This window comes from Perca fluviatilis, chromosome 14, assembly GCF_010015445.1.
Source record: "Perca fluviatilis chromosome 14, GENO_Pfluv_1.0, whole genome shotgun sequence".
Taxonomy (NCBI): Eukaryota; Metazoa; Chordata; class Actinopteri; order Perciformes; family Percidae; genus Perca; species Perca fluviatilis.
In genome coordinates, this window is record NC_053125.1 from 4264783 (window position 1) to 4284613 (window position 19831).

At 38.3% G+C, this 19831-nt stretch overlaps 1 protein-coding gene across 2 annotated transcripts; it reads left to right on the forward strand.

Moving 5' to 3' along the window:
- Positions 1-7142: 7142 nt before the first annotated feature.
- On the forward strand, positions 7143-17889 carry si:ch211-212k18.7 (salivary glue protein Sgs-3). 2 transcript variants are annotated; one of them, XM_039821979.1, is made up of 7 exons: positions 7143-7285; positions 9871-10049; positions 10126-10491; positions 11323-11442; positions 13300-13363; positions 13691-13870; positions 14862-17889. In XM_039821979.1, the coding sequence occupies exons 1-7, from the start codon at positions 7237-7239 to the stop codon at positions 14999-15001; spliced, it is 1098 nt and encodes a 365-aa protein (XP_039677913.1). In that variant the 5' UTR covers positions 7143-7236; the 3' UTR covers positions 15002-17889. The 2 variants fall into 2 exon arrangements, with proteins under 2 accessions (XP_039677913.1, XP_039677912.1); XM_039821978.1 differs by having other exon boundaries at positions 7144-7285; positions 9871-10491.
- Positions 17890-19831: the final 1942 nt, after the last annotated feature.

The following is a 19831-nucleotide window of genomic DNA, read 5'->3' on the forward strand; positions in this document are numbered from 1 at the left end:
AATGGTGGGAAAAATGTAATTAAGAATGGAAGAGAGACAGACCATCATAACACTTAAGAATGTTGGTCTTTCCTACAGAGAAATTGCGAAGAAAGTCAATGTGTCAGTGAGTAAAGTATTCTTCACCATCAAAAGGCACTTAGAAACTGGGGGAAACTCTGACAGGAAGAGGTCTGGCAGACCCAAAGCCACAACAGAATCAGAAGACAAGTTTCTGAGAGTCAACAGCTTGCGTGATAGGCGGCTCACAGGACAACAGCTTCAAGCACAGCTTAATAGTGGTCGTAATAAGCAAGTCTCAGTTTCAACTGTAAAGAGAAGACTTGGAGCTGCAGGTTTGATAGGTCGAGTTGCAGCAAGAAAGCCATTGCTAAGACGTCAGAATAAGAAAAAGAGACTTGCCTTGGCCAAGAAACACTGCCAATGGACTACTGAAGACTGGAAGAAGGTGTTATGGACTGATGAATCAAAATTTGAAATCTTCGGTTCATCACGCAGGATTTTTGTACGCCGTCGAGTAAGCGAAAGGATGGTTCCTCAGTGTGTGACATCAACTGTCAAACATGGAGGAGGAAGCATGATGGTCTGGGGCTGTTTTGCTGGATCCAGGGTCGGTGATTTGTACAGAGTGAAAGGCACCCTGAACCAAAACGGCTACCACAGCATTTTGCAGCGCCATGCAGTACCCTCTGGCCAGAAGTGGTTGGTCAGTTGGTTCATCCTACAGCAAAGATAATGACCCAAAACATAAGTCCAAGCTATGCAAGAACTACCTTAGCAAAAAAGAACAAGATGGTAAGCTTAAAAACATGGAGTGGCCAGCACAGACACCAGACTTAAACCCCATTGAGCTGGTTTGGGATGAACTGGACAGAAAAGTGAAAGCAAAGCAACCTCCAAGTGCCACACATGTATGGGAACTTCTGCAACAGAGTTGGGAAGAACTTTCTGAAGAATATTTGATTTCCATTGTAGAAAGAATGCCACGAGTGTGTTCAGCTGTTATATCTGCCAAAGGGGACTACTTTGATGAGTCAAAAATGTAGAATACATTTTGGTTTATAAATTGATTCCATGATTGTTCATTTGTTCTATTCGTCCATTTCAGAGTACAATAAGACATTGAACTGCATGAATTTCAATAAAAACCTGGAAAAATTGGGGTGTTCTAAAACTTTTGACCAGTAGTGTGTATGTATATATATATATATATATATATATATATATATATATATGATTCTGAAATGGAGCATACTGTATAATGGGTACTTTTACTTTTGGTACTTTAACTATATTTTTGAAATAAAGTATTTTTAATTGGTAAGCCTTTGCTTCTTTGCGCCAGAACGGGTAGCTAAAGTAAGATTTTGAATGCAGGACTTTTACTTGTAAGTATTTTTACACTGAAGTATTGCTTTAGGTAAAAAGATTAATTCTTCTTTTACACCTATTATTAGTGTAGAAGTAGTAGGCTACTATTACCAGTAGGCTAGTATAATTACTGCCTTAACTACTACATTACTACAACTATCATACTGTAAATGTTTGTGTGTTCATATGCATTGTACAAGGAAGCCCAAAGCCACTGTCTGGCTTCAGTAAAATGCCAGTTATCATAAGTGTAGTCCTAAATGAAACGGAGCAGAAATCACATGAACAAAGTGGTGAAGCAGGTCTGGTGTGGGGGGTGCAGTCAGTCACCACTTAGGTTTCGTTTCATTCTGGTGGAAAATAACTTGCGACCTTTCGCTCCATTTTTAGGCAATGACTTCCCTCCCTGCTGTCACATTACTTTCGTTTCCTGCATATTGTTATCAGATGACAAGATGAGAAGAACCATTAGCACTTCGGAATCAACACTAGCTTTTCCGGTTAGTGCTTTCAAAATAAAATTGCTAGTGCCTCTTTCAAATAAATGATTCGTAACACCTTATTCCAGATTGTGGTAAAGTAATAATTTGATTATTCACATACATCCCCTCTGTTTATTATAGGTTGACCTATTCTTATCCTCATACTCATGTAACACCACTAACTGGTTAGAATTCCCACTTGACCGAGGAGATATCTCAACAATTAAAAGCTTGGTTTTCATTAAAAAGGCATTATATTATATGTTAATATAATATGGAAAAATATATATTGTAAATCATCAATAATGACTAACTTCAGATTTGTTGTGAACCCCATAAATTTGCACTTTAATTAAAATATTAAAGGCTCTTGGTAGGCGGTGTCTGACGGTGCCGGTTGGGGGTGTGATGAACAGTGGCAATAATAGTCACAATAAAGATAATGGAACTATGACTAGAAATAGTAGTTGTAGTTTGATCCTAAACCTAAATTAAATTATAACTCGTTTGAAAGTCTTGTTCTTAATCTTCAACATCCAAAATGGAAAACATTACAGCCAATTATATTCGTTGTTATTTACAGGGCTCCAGGTCCGTATTCTGAATTTTTATCTGAATTCTCAGAGTTTCTATCATGTTTAGTCCTTAAATCAGACAAAGTACTTATTGTAGGTGATTTTAATATCCATGTGGACGTTGACAATGATAGCCTTAGTACTGCTTTCAACTCACTACTAGATTCAATTGGTTTCAGTCAGAGTGTGCACAAGGCGACGCACTGCTTTAACCACACCCTCGACCTTGTGATGGCATATGGTATTGAAATTGAGGATTTAATAATATTTCCGCAGAATTCGGTATTATCAGATCATTCTTTAATTACTTTCGAATTCTTACTACCTGACTATACTAAATTAGATAAAAACTTCTACACTAGATGCCTATCTGACAGTGCTATAGCAAAATTTAAGAAAGATATTCCAACTGCATTTGACTCTTTGTCATAACAGAGGACCTTTATGTTAACCTCAGTCCCTCTCAAATTGATACATTTGTAGACGGTGCTACGACCTGCCTACGGATGACTTTAGACTCTGTTGCTCCCCTGAAAAAGAAGATGATGAAGCAAAGGAAACTAGCACCTTGGTATAACTCCCAAACTCGCAAATCAAAACAAATCTAGTGAAATCTCGAAAGTAAGTGGCGTTCCACAAAAGTGGAAGAATCCCGTTTGGATTGGCAAGAAAGTCTCAAAACCTATAGGAATCAGACTATTACTCATCACTAATAGAAGAAAATAAGAACAACCCAAGGTTTCTTTTCAGCACTGTAGCCAGGCTGACAGATAGTCACAGCTCTACTGAGCCATCTATTCCTCTAGCTCTGAGTAGTGATGACTTCATGAGCTTCTTTAATGATAAAATTACAACAATTAGAGATAAAATTCATTACCTTTTGCCCTCAACTTCTAACGGTTCACCTTTAAACGCAGGGTCGCTAGAAATAACGACTAGTCTCGACATATACTTAGACTGCTTTTATCCTATAGACCTTCAACAATTAATGTTAAAGATATCCTCAGCTAAGCCATCTATCTGTCTCTTAGACCCCATCCCAACGAGACTACTCAAAGAAGCGTTACCCGTGGTTAACACTTCATTACTAGATATGATCAATATGTCCTTATTAACAGGTTATGTACCGCAGTCATTTAAAATAGCTGTGATAAAACCTCTTCTGAAAAAAACCATCCTCGATCCTGAGGTCTTAGCAAACTATAGACCTATATCTAACCTTCCCTTTCTATCCAAGATCCTTGAGAAGGTAGTTGTTAATCAGTTATGTGATTTTCTACATAGCAATAGTTTATTTGATGACTTTCAATCAGGATTTAGAAAGCATCATAGCACAGAGACGTCACTGGTGAAAATTACTAACGACCTTTTAACTGCTGCAGACAAAGGACTTGTCTCCATTCTTGTTTTACTAGATCTTAGTGCTGCATTTGACACTATTGACCATACCATCCTGTTACAGAGATTGGAACACTTAGTTGGCATTAAAGGAATTGCTCTAAGCTGGTTTAAATCCTATTTCTCTGATCGATCTCAATTTGTTAATGTTAATGATAAATCCTCCAAGTACGCTAAAGTTAGCCATGGCGTTCCTCAAGGCTCAGTGCTTGGACCAATTCTATTCTCCTTATATATGCTTCCTCTTGGTAATATCATTAGGAAACACTCAATTAACTTTCACTGTTATGCGGATGACACACAATTATACTTGTCAATCAAACCAGATGAAACCAGTCAGCTAGCTAAACTTCAAGCGTGCATTAAAGATATAAAATCCTGGATGACCTATAATTTTCTGATGTTAAACTCTAACAAAACTGAAGTTATTGTCCTGGGCCCTAAACACCTCAGAACCTCATTATCTAAAGACATAGCTACTCTGGATGGTATTGTCATGGCCTCCAGCACTACTGTCAGAAATCTAGGGGTTATTTTTGATCAGGATATATCCTTTTACGCCCATCTAAAACAAACCTCAAGAACAGCCTTTTTTCATCTTCGTAACATTGCCAAAATTAGGAATATCCTGTCTCAAAACAATGCTGAAAAACTAGTCCATGCATTTGTTACGTCCAGGCTGGACTATTGTAACTCCCTACTGTCAGGTTGCTCAAATAAGTCCCTTAAGACTCTCCGGCTGATCCAGAATGCTGCAGCGCGTGTTCTCACAAGAACTAAGAAAAGAGATAATATTTCACCTGTATTAGCTTCTCTGCACTGGCTTCCTGTAAAATCCAGGATTGAATTTAAAATCCTTCTCTTGACCTACAAAGCTCTAAATGGTCTAGCACCATCATATCTAGAAGAGCTCCTAATACCTTATTGTCCCACTAGAGCACTGCGCTCCCAGAATGCAGAGTTACTCGTGGTACCTAGAGTCTCTAAAAGTAGAATGGGAGCCAGAGCCTTCAGTAATCAGGCTCCTCTCCTATGGAACCAGCTCCCAATCTGGCTGGGGCGGGGGAAACTGTAATCGCATTCAAGAATGAACTTAAAACTCTTCTATTTGATAAAGCTTATAGTTAGGGAGTGAGGAGTTGCAGTGTCCACCTAACTGGCCCACCTGCTTCTCTTCATAATTGTTAGATTAATAATATATAACAAAGTAGAGGGAGGCAGGCCAGCACAGCCCGCACCGCAGGGGAGAGTTCCAAGCCCAAAAAGCTACCTCTCCTTATGACCTGTCTCTCTGTTAGCGCTGTTATAGTTTTAGACTGCCGGGGACTTCCTTCCTTTCTTTGACACACTGAGCTGCTCTCCCTCTCCCTCTCTATTACCATTTGTGTGTATCCCATCCCAGAAATGCTTGTTATTAATCCTAGCTTCTCGGGGGAGTTTACTCCCCGAGTCCTTATTGTTTTTCCCCCAGCGTATTTCTCTTGAGAACGTTGGCGCCAAGATCTTGGTTCCAGCTGTCGCCGTGGTCCTGCTGCACTCCCTGCTGAGCTCAGCAGTGCCCTGCAATGTCATTCTGCGTCCTGCTGAACCCTGCAGCTTCCTGCTACGTCCATCCATGCTCTGCTGGGGCGCCGTACATCCTGTACGCGCCGCAGCGCCTGATATGACATGAACTACTACGACTACCATTTGAAGTCACTGTTCCATTATTAATGTGACTATTATCGCCACTGTTCATCACACCCCCAACCGGCTCGTCAGACACCGCCTACCAAGAGCCTGGGTCTGTCCGAGGTTTCTTCCCAAGAGGGAGTTTTTCCTCGCCACTGTCGCACTGGTCGCACTGCTTGCTCTTGAGGGACTTATTGTAATTGTTGGGGCTTTGTAAATTATAGAGTGTGGTCTAGACCTACTCTATCTGTAAAGTGTCTCGAGATAACCTGTGTTATGATTTGATACTATAAATAAAATTGAATTGAATTGAATAGTAGTTCATGGTGTAGCAGGGCATGGTAGGGCGTTACAGGATGTAGCAGGGCGTAGCAGGGCACTGCAGGACGTAGCAGGGTGTAGCAGGGCATAGCAGGGCGTAGCAGGACGTAACAGGGCATAGCAGGGCGTAGCAGGATGTAGCAGGGCATAGAAGGACATAGCAGGACGTAGTAGGGCGTAGCAGGGCGTAGCAAAACGTAGCAGGGCATAGCAGGGTGCAAAAAGGCATAGCAGGATTTAGCAGGACGTAGCAGGGCGTAGCAGGGCGTAGCAGGGCATAACAGGGCATAGCGGGACGTAGTAGGGCGTAGCAGGGCATAGCAGGGCATAGCAGGCCATAGCAAGGCGTAGTAGGGCATAGCAGGACATAGCAAGGCGTAGTAGGGCGTAGCAGGGCATAGCAATAGCAATACATTTAAATATATTACAGTCCACAAATGGATCCATTAATTTACCACAAAGTTGGGGAAAACCTGAAAACTGAAAAAGAATACGATCATTAATTTGTTTTAGAAAATATTTTCACACTACCAGCATAAACCGAAATCTTCAAAATCACATTGTTTTCTTAAAATATATTATTTGTTTATTTACAAATACTATTTAGTGATATAATATAGAATTGATATTAATAAAAGTATCTTATATGGATAGCTTTCATTTGAATATATGGCAACTTGTATTAAGAATACTATATTTTCCAGGCAATTTGGCTCCCTTTTCTACCATCCATCAGACTAGTGCAGAGATCCTCAACAGGGGGTCTGGGACCCCTAGGGTCCTCAGAGTTGCTGCAGAGGGGCCACCAAATTATTGTTTGATAGTTCATATATATATATATATATATATATATATATATATATATATATATATATATATATATATATATATATATATATATAGGCTTACTGGCCTATAGGTAAGGTAGCCATACGCAGATAGAGTTAAGCTTGAGTATTCACTGTTCCACATTTTAACATTAAAACGTGATGTATATATATATATATGAATATGTCAACAATTATGTTAATAGCTTAGTATTGTATGCACCATAAAAAGGTATATCTAAAGGCTCTAGGCCACCCTACACGTTATTGTAGGCCCAGTTTAATATGCAACTCAATTTTAAATATTATATTTAGTAAAGGGTCCCTGCTCCGTCTCTTTTTCAGCTGAGGGGTCCTTGGCCTAAAAACGTTGATTGAAGACCCCTGGACTAATGTTTTTCTTTCACAATTAGACTCTTACTTTTTAAATGAATCATGTCCGGTTATGTGCTGTGCCTCTGCTAGCTTGACGCGGCTGTTTATGTATCAGTGGAGACGCAGCGCAGTTGTTGCACTCTGAGTTCGTGTCAGCCAAAGTGCAGCAGTAAACTAACGTTACCTACCGACCGCCTGTCAGCCTCCACTGTCACCATGAAGACGGCTGTTGTGTTCGCTTTTTTAACCTGCCTGGCTGTCTCAGGTAACAACTTTGTATAAACTAAAAGCAAAAAAGAGGGGTTGTCTTTTCAGCAGTTAAGGGAAAGACTCTTTTTTTTGGGAAAAAAATAATAAGTAAAAAAATTGTAGGCCTACATGCTCAAGGACAAATACGTGTTTTATTATACAATTGTGTAATTGTGTCACGTTGGTGATTTAAATGTCCAGACTAAGTTGATTTAAATTGTATTGTATACAGCCTTTATATTGGGGTATTAGGAAGTCTTAATGTTTACCTACGATGTAGAAATGAGACATGATGTGTTTTCATGAGACCTAACTGTGACTTCCTGGATTGTTTAGAGAACAGAAATTTCCGCAGTCTTCCGACAGTGTTGATCTCACTGAGTCAACATGTCTGCTGGCAGAAGACTCAGGGTGAATCTGCAACTAGTGTTGAAGCCCAAACTCCAGTAGATATTTAGCATTTGGTGGCTTTTTTATGGGTGTAAAAGTAAATATTATACTTAAGTGCAATTATGTCAAATTAGGCCTAATTACTCTACAGCGCTGTGGAGACAGGCCTGACACTGCTAAACTACTCCAAAATCAATATTAAACAGCCTAAAAGTGGTAAACACTTTATAAAAGTCAATCATCTAGTTAATAAAGGCCTGTCACCTCTTCTATCTGAGTCCCTTATCCCTTATCAGTAAAAGACGATGTAGGCTAGAGCACATCCACGTAGTTGCTGGTGCAGGACAGAAAAGTAAATGTAGAAATATTGCACAATCAAAGTATTTTTCGGAGCATTGAGCTGTTGTGTGGACTTTACCTTTTTTTCTATAACCAGTGCCTGAACCTGCAGATAAGCTGTGGACTGAAAATTCATCACAGTGTCAGAAATAAATATAAATGGGCTGCGGACTTGTGTACCCTACTGCTACTGAAATGTGGCGATTCCAGTTGACCTTATCAGCTGTGTGTTTGTTTAAACGAATAAGCTAGGCTACTCACAGTTCAAAGATCAGCTGTAGTCAACAAACATCAAAGCTGCACTAGGCTAATCAGTATTTCTATTATTTCACATTGTTGTATTAATGAGACCCTAGACCATGATCCCCTAACTCCTCAGTTCCACTCCGCTCAAGGCTGTTTTTAGCTAATTATTTTGGTTCTAAAGCCCTAAAGTTTAGAGGCTATAGCCCAAACTTTAAGCCCCTGAGGTTCTGTTCCACGGGTAGAGTAATTGACGCACTTTTTACTATTTTTGATCAATGAAAGTCCAAGTCATATTTGCAGTTGAAACCTTTGGTTCCATTTATTTCCATGAGATCTTAGTTGGGTTTCCAGACAAGTCACTGCTTGTATGTCTGCCTGTGTGGTGTTGTGGTGTTGGTGTGCGTGTGTGTGCGTGTGTGTGCATGTGGTCAAAAACTGTATGTGCTTCCGGGTTGTACCTGATTTATACCAAGGGCACTAATCGTCTCTTACAGTGAGTCTATCATCCGCTACATTTCCAGCAGCAGACAGCTGTTTTCATTAAATTTAAATAACCCACAGTATACTCTCTGCTCATAAAGCTGCAACAATTAGTCTACTAATCAATTACGCGATCAATAGGATAACATTTTTATCATCAATTAATTGTTAAAGTAATTTTTCATGCAAAAATGGTTGTTTCAGCCTCTCAGATATGAAAATCCTGCTCTTTTCTGTTTTATATTATATTAAACTGAATATCTTTGGGGTTTGGACATGACATTTAAAGACATCATCTTGGACTTTGAGAAACTGCAATGGACATTGTTCCCGATTTTCTGATATTTTATAGACAATTAACTAATTGAGAAAATAATCGGCGGATTAATCGATAATGAAAATAATCGTTATTTGCATCCATACCTGCTCAGCACCAAACAGCACAAAGGCAAAGTTAGCGACTAGCTGGTGAGAAACATCTAGCAGCTAAAGAGACAAGTTTTTATCTCAGGACATGGTAAAGACCAAAACAAAGCTAAAAAGAGAAAATCATTTTTATTACATTCATCAGATGGCACAACTCCAAACGAGTGATAATGTTGTTCTGAGCGTGCTAGATGTGTAAATAGTCAATTGCTTGCTGTCCTGTAGGACATCAACATTTTTTAAGTTGATGATAGGGCGGCTCAATTATAGAAAAAATCATAATCACAATTATTTTTGGTAAATATTAATATCACAATTATTTAACACAATGACTCATTGACTTTTGGAAAGATGTATTTATTGAATTTAAAAAACATTAATAATTAAACAAATCAACAGTGTAAACGCTTTGAACTGTGAAGTTTCTCTTAATACTTTTCCTGTTTGAACTTTTTTTTCATTCAGAACCCAACACAAAATAAGAGTTTACTTGCAAAATGTAATGTACCAAATAATTGTTTTTCTCCATTACATTGTTTTTTTTTTTTGTTTTTTTTATCATTAGGACCCGAAACTGGAATCACAATTAAAATTCTATTAATTGCACAGCCCTTGTCAATAATATGTTAGAAGTTTTGTTTTCAGCTTGTTCTTCTGAAGTTGTATAGCAACGAACATTGAAATCGATTTATTTCTCCCTCTCTGTCTTTTTGTTTTAAGCACTGTCATTGGCTGAAGATGAAAAAAAGGCCAAACCTCCTGCAACCGTGTCCCCTGCCTTTGAGTTCAGCCCCCAATCTTCATCTGTCCCGGCCACGAAAACCACCCCCAAACCTACGACTCCCAAACCTACGACCCCCAAAGCTCCAACTACGACTCCCAAACCTACGACCCCCAAAGCTCCAACTACGACTCCCAAACCCTACGACCCCCAAAGCTCCAACTACGACTCCCAAACCTACGACCCCCAAAGCTCCAACTACGACTCCCAAACCTACGACCCCCAAAGCTCCAACTACGACTCCCAAACCTACGACCCCCAAAGCTCCAACTACGACTCCCAAACCTACGACCACCAAAGCTCCAACTACGACTCCCAAAACTACTACCACCAAAGCTCCAACTACGACTCCCAAAACTACGACCACCAAAGCTCCAACTACGACTCCCAAAACTACGACCACCAAACCTCCAACTACGACTACCACACCTAAAACTCCTCCTCAACCTACTCCCCCCACCGAATTGAATGCAGGAAACTACAGCCTGACGGACGAGAAAACAAAAGTGGTGTGTGTGAAGGCTCATATGGCACTGCAGATCCGACTGGCAACACCAAAGGTACATTTCATCAGTTATAATAGACACAACAAGAGCCACAGCAAAGCTAGTTCAAAGGCCTAGCTGTTTTTTGTGTAGGTTCTGATCTTAAACATGCATGTAGTAGTGATAGAAACTTTGTGTTTATTCCATGAGCCCAATAGATGGCACTTTCTGTTTAATGAAGGGCTAAAGCACACTGAATTGCCATTCCTTGAGCCTTTTTTCTAGTAGGGCCAACAAATACAACTGATGGTTCATGAAGCTTCATTTGAACCTCTCTAGCATTTAGGGATTTATTAAACCATTCAGAAATTTGCCAACAGTAGGGATTAGAATATTTTGACCAGTCATGCATGTCGGGCTATAGGTTAATTTGCATAAACAGGCTTGTAATACACTGGCGAAAACCCTGTAGCTCTGACCACTGACTGCTGGACACCTTTTACAAACAGTAGCTACAACACCATCACAACTAGGTGTATAAGGTGTCATTTTGCTTTTTTTTCTTAAAAATTAGCCAGTTACTTACCGGTAGTGGGCGTGGTAATGGGCTATCGAAGGCAAAATGAACTGAAACAGACATTTCTAATCCAAATAGTTAGTAGTTAGTAATCTGCACAAGCCTCTGACTCAGCTTTCAGCAGTTCATTTGTCAGCATCCTGGTTTCAGGAATTGAGAAAAAAGCATTCCTCATTGTGGCACATTTGATTGACTGTGAGAGGTTAGATGCGTGTCATGTGTCATATGACAGTTTGCTCAGTCTACATGACAAGGTGATATTTGTTTCTCTACAGCAACACTGCAGGTACCTTCTGTACCATCCTGATTTTTCTCTGTTTATATTTCAGGCCAATGGAACCTTCATTGTTCAACCAAAGTCTACAAATGCAGTAGGAGGTTGTCAGGCAACCCAGGCCAACCTTACCCTTGCATTCAAAGAGGGCTTAATCACCTTCATGTTCAACAAGGTATGACAGATGTCCTAGATTTGTCACAAATGTGGAAGTATACTATTGGTAGCTGCAATGAGGTCAATAACTCATCTTTGACACTGATTTGGCATTTTACTTAAAGTCTTTAAATACTGTGATTAACTAAGTCTTTTTTTGACGAATAACAAATTGTTTGATATGCAGTAGAGACTGGAGTCAGAGAAGAGTTGTTAAATAAGGGAAGTTTAGTTGACAAGCCTGTTCTAAGAGCATGTGACAGGGAGTGCCCACACTGCCTCACACCACAGCGCTTGTGTGATTCACTTTGTGATTTTCTAAATGAAGAATAAAAACACCATCACAGTTTCTCAGAGTGCAAGGTGGCGTCTTTAAATATCTCATTTTGGCCGACCAACAGAAACCCAAGACGTGCAGTGTATCATGATATAAAACAGATCAAAGCAGGAACTCATCTCAATGGAAGAGCAGGAAATAGTGAATGTTTGGCAATTTTGCTTAACCCTCATGTTGTCCTCGGGTCAAATTTGACCCATATTCAAAACATTTCTATATTAGAAATTTGGGTTTCTTTCAACCAAATTGTAAAAAAATAACGTGGATGGTTCCATACAACCATTACTCTTCACAAGTAAAATAAAAGATCAGTTCAGTACTTTCATTGAATTTGGGTGTTTTCTTTCAATTTTATAGCATTTTTTTTATAAAAGAACGTTGAAAAGAGTGACAAAAATGTCAGAAAGAGCTTCAAAATCGTGGGGAAAAAGCAACAAAAAAAACGTTTAAAAAAACAGGAAAAATGTGACAAAAACATCGGTAAGAGGTGACAAAAAAACGTATAAAAAACTTTGGGGAAAAGCAACAGAAATGTTGAAAAGTATTTATTTTTTTATTTTGACCCAGACAAATAAAAAGTTGCACGGTCGACGGGAAGACAACACAAGGGTTAAAAAAATGACTGAACCAATGAATCGGTAATCAAAATAGTTGCATAAATATTTTTCTGTCAGTCAACTAATTGAATAATTAACTAATCGCTTCAGCTTAAAAAATTAAAAAACTTTTGCTCTGAAAAAACTTTCCCAGTTTTCAAAATAGTCCTTAAGCAATCGAAAAAAACTGAAAAGTAGCGAGCTGCCACAACAGCTTGGTCTCTGTTCGTGCTGTAAATAAATCCAGCAAATGTTCCAACACATTTAACACCCTGGAACTCAATATAGTTCTCAACAATGTGGTTCCGGAAGTAAAAATTCCATTTATTTTCTCCATAAGAATAACAATTTTGATTATAAGACATAATGTCTAAACCATGCAATGTAGACTTACCACGAGTAGTTTCGCTTTGCTCCTCCACAGCGCTGCGCAGGAGGGTCTGGCTAGTCCACACAGCATTCTGGGATAGGAGAAAAACTTCCTCTGGTTTATTGGCATTTCTTTAAACCAGTCATAATCACAATCGTCATGGGCGGTGCTAAGCACCGGGCAGAGCCACAGTGCCGCTGCAAAATAGTCTCAGGAAGGAAATTGTTTTGGTGGAACATGTGTACGTTCAGAAGTAGTTTTAGTCGTGCAACAGAAAACTCAGATTGGACAGATAGTCTAGCTAGCTGTCTGGATTTATTCTGCAGAGATCTGAGGAGCCAGAGCCAGAGCCGTTCAAAAAGTGGGTCATTACTGTTGAGCTTTATCAAATGATGTACAGTAGAGCCTGCCAATATTCTCAATGAATCACATTGTTTGTTCCTGTAAATTAAAACCAATATCTCACATTTAATTACAGTAAGGATTTAAAATGCTCCATGTAGCACCTTGAATACTCACCGCCATTGGAAAACAACTTTGGTAAAAAAGACGTGTCCTGTTTTCTTTCCTTAGAACACTGAGAAAGTCTACGTTGATGCTTTGTCTTTCACCCTCAACTACCCCTTAGACAAAAAGGGTAAGTTGGGAATACACACGTTTTATTCCTGTCTCTACTTATGATATACTGTCATGTTAATGATTAAACTAGACTATCTGGGTCACTGCAGGCGACCTGATAATTCAGCTGCAGGTGGGTGTTGTGCAAGACGAGGCAACTTCCCTGTTTGTGTTTAACTATATATAGACCGTGGAATTGCTGTTAAGCATGCACTGCCAGTAACAACCAACCTGCTTTCAGTGCAATGCAGTCAAACATGTTCAGCTCCATATCTGATCATCAGCATACAGTATGTTTTGACGGGAATCGTCATTCTGCCCTGAAAGCACCTGCTTTGTTTTACAGTTGCAAACGGACCCCCGTACTCGGGCAAAGCCAACTCAACGAATCTCTTTGCTGCAAAGATCGGACACTCCTACTCCTGCAGGAATGAATCCCTCGACATGGGGAACGGACTGTACCTGGATATCACTGAAGACCAGATGCAAGCCTTCAATCTGACCAAGAGCAACGAGTTTGGCACTCGTAAGTCTTTATGAAGTAAAATGAGTCATTGGTCTTGGCTCAATGAGAGCTTCTTATCAGTATATGCTTACTATTAAATGCATTGTTAGATCCATTAATGAAAGTAAGAAGTAACCCTTATACAATGTTCTGCAATACCACAATGTAAAGTACTGTACTGCATTACAAATAAAAGTCCAGCATTCAAAACGTAATTTAAGTAAAAGTTCCAGCAAAATGTATTCAAAGTATCAACAAAGTAAAAGTAGTCATTAAGCAGAAGGGCTCCTTTCATAATATCATTAGTATATAAAGTACAGTATTGTAAGGTAGCTGTATTGTGATAATGATAAAAATTGATCTTCTTTTTACAAACTGATCGTAAGTTTTGTCTTAAAAAGCTAAATCTAAGTAAGTAAGTAATCAGTACAGCTCTAAAACCAACCTAGTTATGTAAAATGCACAATATATTTTTTTAAAAGGACAATTTATGTGGTGGAGGAGAAGTATAAAGTAGCATAAAATAGAAGTACTCTACTAAAGTGCACGTACCTCTAAAATGAAATACAGAGCACTTTAATAAAGGTATTTAGCCACTTAGACTAATGGATATTCATCATCACAGTTTAATCACTACGCGTCAGTTGGGTAAAACAGTTGTGCATGTACTGTTGAGCAGTGTATTAACACACTCAGTAATTATAACCAGTCGCCTGCAGGCCAGGAATAACAGGTTTAACTACAGTCTAACTGCACCAGCAGACTGTACATTATATTTTCATCGTAATCATAATAATTGTTATATTCATATTAGCAGGCAAAACAAATGGTGCATGTTTAGCCGTGAGATTTCTTTTCATACTGCGCACCACTTTACAGTGTGTGCATGTATAGTGTGTTAATATTTGCTCATTGATATTTGCTGTATAGTTGTTAGACAACTGTAGAATTGTTTCTTTGTTTTATTGGTTGTCAGAAGTAAGTCTGGTGTGTGTGTGTGTGTGTTTTCCAGCTGACTTATGTCCGGCTGACAAGCCTAACTACAGTGTTGCCATTGCGGTGGGAGTGACGTTGTTGGTGCTCATCATCATCGTGGTGGTGGCCTACCTGCTGGGCCGCAGGAAGAGGGCCGATGGCTACCAGTCTCTGTGAGGGAGGCCGGGCACACTTCAATCAGAGGTTACTCCTATTATAAGGGGCATTCCCACTAAAGCCTAATGTGCCATTTCTCGTTTTTTCATGATTTGGTTTACCCAATTTGCTGTTATTAACAGTGTTTAAACTAGGGGTCCCGAGTATGGATGCCAGAGTGTACTGGAATAATTGTAGACCTTAAAAGTGTTTGATAGTAATGAAATAAATAAATTTATCCATTTAAATGCTATTATATAAATTGATTAATCAAATTACAATTCAAACACTTGCATTGATAAAGTCAAAGTGAAAAATAAATAGATATTTAAACTTGCCAATTAATTCCTCTATTCTGTCTTTAAATGCTCAATCAATTATTGAATTTTAAGATGGAGTCACAAAATACATTTTAAAGGGCATTTAGACTTATCTTTTAGTTATCTCATTTACTGACTTGTTTGTCTATCATCTTCCCTTTCACAATTCATCTGTTTCCTCTTTAAACATTTACAGTTGTGAACGATTTGATTGAACAACTTTTGTGTCTTTAATTTAAAGATGCTTAAACATTGAGTCACCTAAAAGTTAGATCTAAAGTCAGCTTCTTGTTTGGTTGGAAGATCTTACTTTCAGGTGACACACTACTTAAACATCTTTAAATTGAATAAACAAAGGTAAAGTTAATTCATTGATTAAAGTTTAGATTATAACACAACATGAAACTGAACAATTTAATTGTGTGTTGTACTGTGATGCAGACATGTAAGCAAATGGAATAACAGTTTAAATTTAAAAACTTTACAATTTATTTTATTTCATTTTAAAAATCAATTGAGAAAACAAGAAAATAGAATAAGTAATTGCCAAATTTAATGATATATAAATAACCTTGAGTTTAATAATTCATTACCTAAATGCAAATGAAAGAAAAATGAATCAATTTCCTTTGTATTATTATTCCATTAGACTAGACTCCATAACACTTTTTTTTTGATTTTCCATGTCAATAGCCAATCCTTATATGTGAGGAGAGTTTTACACAAAGAGTTTGACCCCTGAATTGTATTCTCAGCAAAATGGACAAACCTCTGAAATAGCATTTGTATATTGGGACACTAAAAATAACGACATCTTCATAACTACTTAAAATAAAAAACTGACCAAAATGTCTCTTTAGAATCAGTTTGGGTTATCTTTTCCATAGACAATTAGTGTGTTAGTGGTCAATACTTAATATGATAATGATGTCATTCTATATTAAATTCTTGGCTCCTTTTTTCAGTCTAGCCCCACATTATACTTTCCCTTAGCAGTGGAAGCGGGAAGTAAGTCAGATTTTATCATGTGCTCTAAATTGTATTCAGCTTGTCTCCGCAAATACACGACAAAGTACATTTGAATGTTTTTTCATTGTTTTAAGATTGTGGAAATGTCTTTGTTATTCCTTTTTTTTTAAGAATCAAATATTGTGTCTTCTGTCTAATTGGGATTTAATTTTTTTAAAAGAAGGGAAGTTATCCAATCAGTAACGTTACAGGCGATTGTATTGTGTACGTTTGCATTATTAATATGCACAAAGGGAAAATTGTAGGGGTGTATGTCGGAGATTGTTAAAACCTATAGTCAACAATAAGTGCACTGATTTCTGTTCCAACTTGATTGCCTTTATCTTTTTCATACAATATGTAGATGATGCTGTGTTTAAATGTAGGGACCATGTTGGTCAGTAAGCAGTCTGGTCGGTTCCTGATTAGATTTTTTTAAATGAGTCACGCATTAATCACATCTCAGGGGTCCATCGCTCCTCCCTCGCCAAGTCAACTCTCACACACCATACTGCCTTGAAGGAGTAGTTTACCATTTTGGGAAATATGCTTATAGATTGTATAGCAGAAAGGAAATAAGCATATTTCCCATAATGTCGAACTGGTCCTGTAAATATTGGTTGAATAAGTGGGCGTAACACAAAAACATTGTGCTGTTCAGAAAGAAATCCCACCAAAATGTGAACCTGATGGTGGCAATATTTTCTCAACTGCAGTTTCCAAGGTCTGGAATGAATGTTGAACCTCAAATATTAGAGCAGAGCAGAATTGCAATTTGAGTACACAAGTAAAATAAAATATTTTTTCTAATCCCCAAATCCTAGCTTTGTGTCAAAGGGTCAGTTAGCCCACATTATAAAGTGACATATTTTATCCCATATCTCTAGTGGTATTTAGTCGTGCAGGTGGTTTCAGTTTTATGTTTAGGTTTTGATTTACTTGTTTTTCAAAACTTCTGCCGCCACTTTAATAAAACGATGAATAGTGCTTTTCAAAGCATTGAAAAATAACATTTGAAAAATAAACAGTGGCTCATATTTCCAGAATCCATAGCCCGGTCCCCCTGTGTAATCCACAGATGTAGCTTTCAGCTATTTTCAATGGCGTGCACCTTCATTGTTTTGGGGTGGAAGCAGAACTTTTAGAGGCAGATTTCTCAAAACCTGGACAAAAACAAAAAAATCTGCATGGTCAGATACCACTAGAAGTAAATGTGATTTATGTCTTTTTTGTTTGTGTGAACTGAACCTTTAAGTGTTTTAAGAAGTAGGCTAGACTTACTTTAAATAATACTCGGTGTGCTTGTGTTATAATGAAAAGTGGCATGGCGGGTGGGGTCGGATGTCTGGATGTGATGTCCCTCAGTGAGTGTCAGCTTTTGCAGTACTTGTAGAATTGAAGAGTTAGACTTAAGACCTGCTGCTCACAGCTGTACTTCCAGATTTTATCCATCAGATGATGCTCTGAAGTTAGGAAGTGAACAGAAATAAGGGAATATGCTGTATGTACAGTTATCCCAATGTGTGAGCACTTTTACCTGTTGTAGACTTCCTGTGCCAATAAAGAGAGACATATTTCTAAGTGTGTGTGTGTGTGTGTGTGTGTGTGTGTGTGTGTGTGTGTGTGTGTGTGTGTGTGTGTGTGTGTGTGATCTGCAGCTTCAACAGCAGATGTGTGGTCAATCTTAATATCACTAAATATTTTTCTCAAGTAATGTACGGTACTTCACAGTCATAAATAGCAAAAATCAGGTAAGTCATTTGACATTTATGAAGCATTTTCAAAAACAGGATTACCAAGTGCATCCCATCTTAAAATAAATACAAAAAGATAGATAATAAAAGCATTTTAATAAATATTTAAAGCTATAGTGCATAGTTTCTGTCGCCCCCATGAGGAATTCTAAGTAATGGCCAAGGAGGACACGGAGGATTAAAAAAACTTCACTCAAGTTTCTGCGCGCGAAAGTCGTTGGATGTCATAATTCTCCTTCTTTTTTTTTTTTTAACTTATTTTTTATTTATCGTAGACAGTCAGCATAAAAATACATAGTAACATAAAGAAGTATCTGATCAGGCCACAATTTAGAAATGAAAAAGTAAATAAACAGAATGGAATAAATACAGTGAAAACATAAAAAGAAAAAAAGAAAATGAGTAAAGAAGATTAGAATATATATAAATAAATTAAGTAATTAAAGGGAAGCGGGGGGAGGGTGGGGAGGTTGGACACGCTCCTCTTCAAAACATTTTAAGCACGACAGGGGTCCATCTCTTCAAAAATTTGTCCCTCTGGAGCCTCAGGTTGTGAGTTATTTCTTCCATTCTGTAAAGCTCCCACACCCGCTTGTTCCACCACTGGAATGTTGGTACAGTGGGCTTAAGCCAATTTATAGTGATACCCTTAATGGCTGCGGCAAGAAGGATTTGCAGAAGGTATACATCATCCCTTCGATCAAAACCATAAGGGGTGGCTCCCAACAAAGCAACCAGCGGATCTCTACTGACTTTTGTGTTAAAAATCTTGGTCAATGCTGAATAGATATCATCCCAATATTTTTTAAGTTTCCCACAAGACCAAAAGCTGTGGACAAAGTTTGAGTCGGTTTCTCCACAGTTCCTCCAACAGCAACTCATGCTGAGGAACTACACTTTCCGGTTATATGCGGCGTTCTAAAGTATCTTGCTACCATTTTCCATTTGAATTCTCTCCAGCTAAATGTGCGCCTCAGAACAGATTTTAACCCAGGATTCTAGGGAGATATCTTGCCTAAACTCTGCCTCCCATTTTGCTTTGATATACAAAGTATTGTGTGCTTCCATACTCTGGAGGCAATTATAAAGACAAGAAATAATTTTCCTCCCACTTTCACCTGATTGAACCCTGATGAGATACTGTTCCACCGCAGATGGTGAGCAAATTTTCGCAAACTCTTCCTGCTTATTAAGGAACTGTCTGATTTGAAGGAACCTGAAGAAATCTGTGTTTGGAAGTCCAAACTCCTCTGCGATCTGGGAAAAAGACTTTATGTTATTTGATTGAACTAGCTGGTGGATATAAATAAGTCCATATCTAGCCCAGTGTTTGAAGCCTGCATCCAATCTTAGTGGCACAAAATTAGGAGTGAATTTTATTGTAGATAAAGAGGATATGGAGCTTGGTAGTCTATATGTTTTCTGTATTTCTCTCCAGATTAGGGCGGTGTTTTTTGTCCATATACTTATCCTACATGATTTCAGTGATATGTTGGAGAAAGATATCTGTTGAAGTGCATACTCACATTGTGATATTTCTATATTTAACCACTTGGTTGAGATATCGTTAATGATCCAGGCGACCATGGGCTTTAGTTGTGCAGCCCAATAATATAATTGTAGGCATGGTAAAGAAAGACCCCCATCAGGTTTGGGGAGCTGCAGTGTTTTAAGTCTTAATTCTCCTTTTTTAAAGATTATTTTTTGGCCATTCTAGACTTTTATCCGTATTGAACAGCTGAAGACATGAAGAGGGGAAACAACATGCA

Excerpts from the sequence above, each read along its gene's own strand:
- si:ch211-212k18.7 (XM_039821978.1), top strand. The coding sequence starts at position 9,889 with ATGAAAAAAAGGCCAAACCTCCTGCAACCGTGTCCCCTGCCTTTGAGT. Across the intron at positions 10,492-11,322 it reads TCCGACTGGCAACACCAAAG|GCCAATGGAACCTTCATTGT; the intron begins GTACATTTCATC and ends TTTATATTTCAG. Across the intron at positions 13,364-13,690 it reads CTACCCCTTAGACAAAAAGG|TTGCAAACGGACCCCCGTAC; the intron begins GTAAGTTGGGAA and ends TTTGTTTTACAG.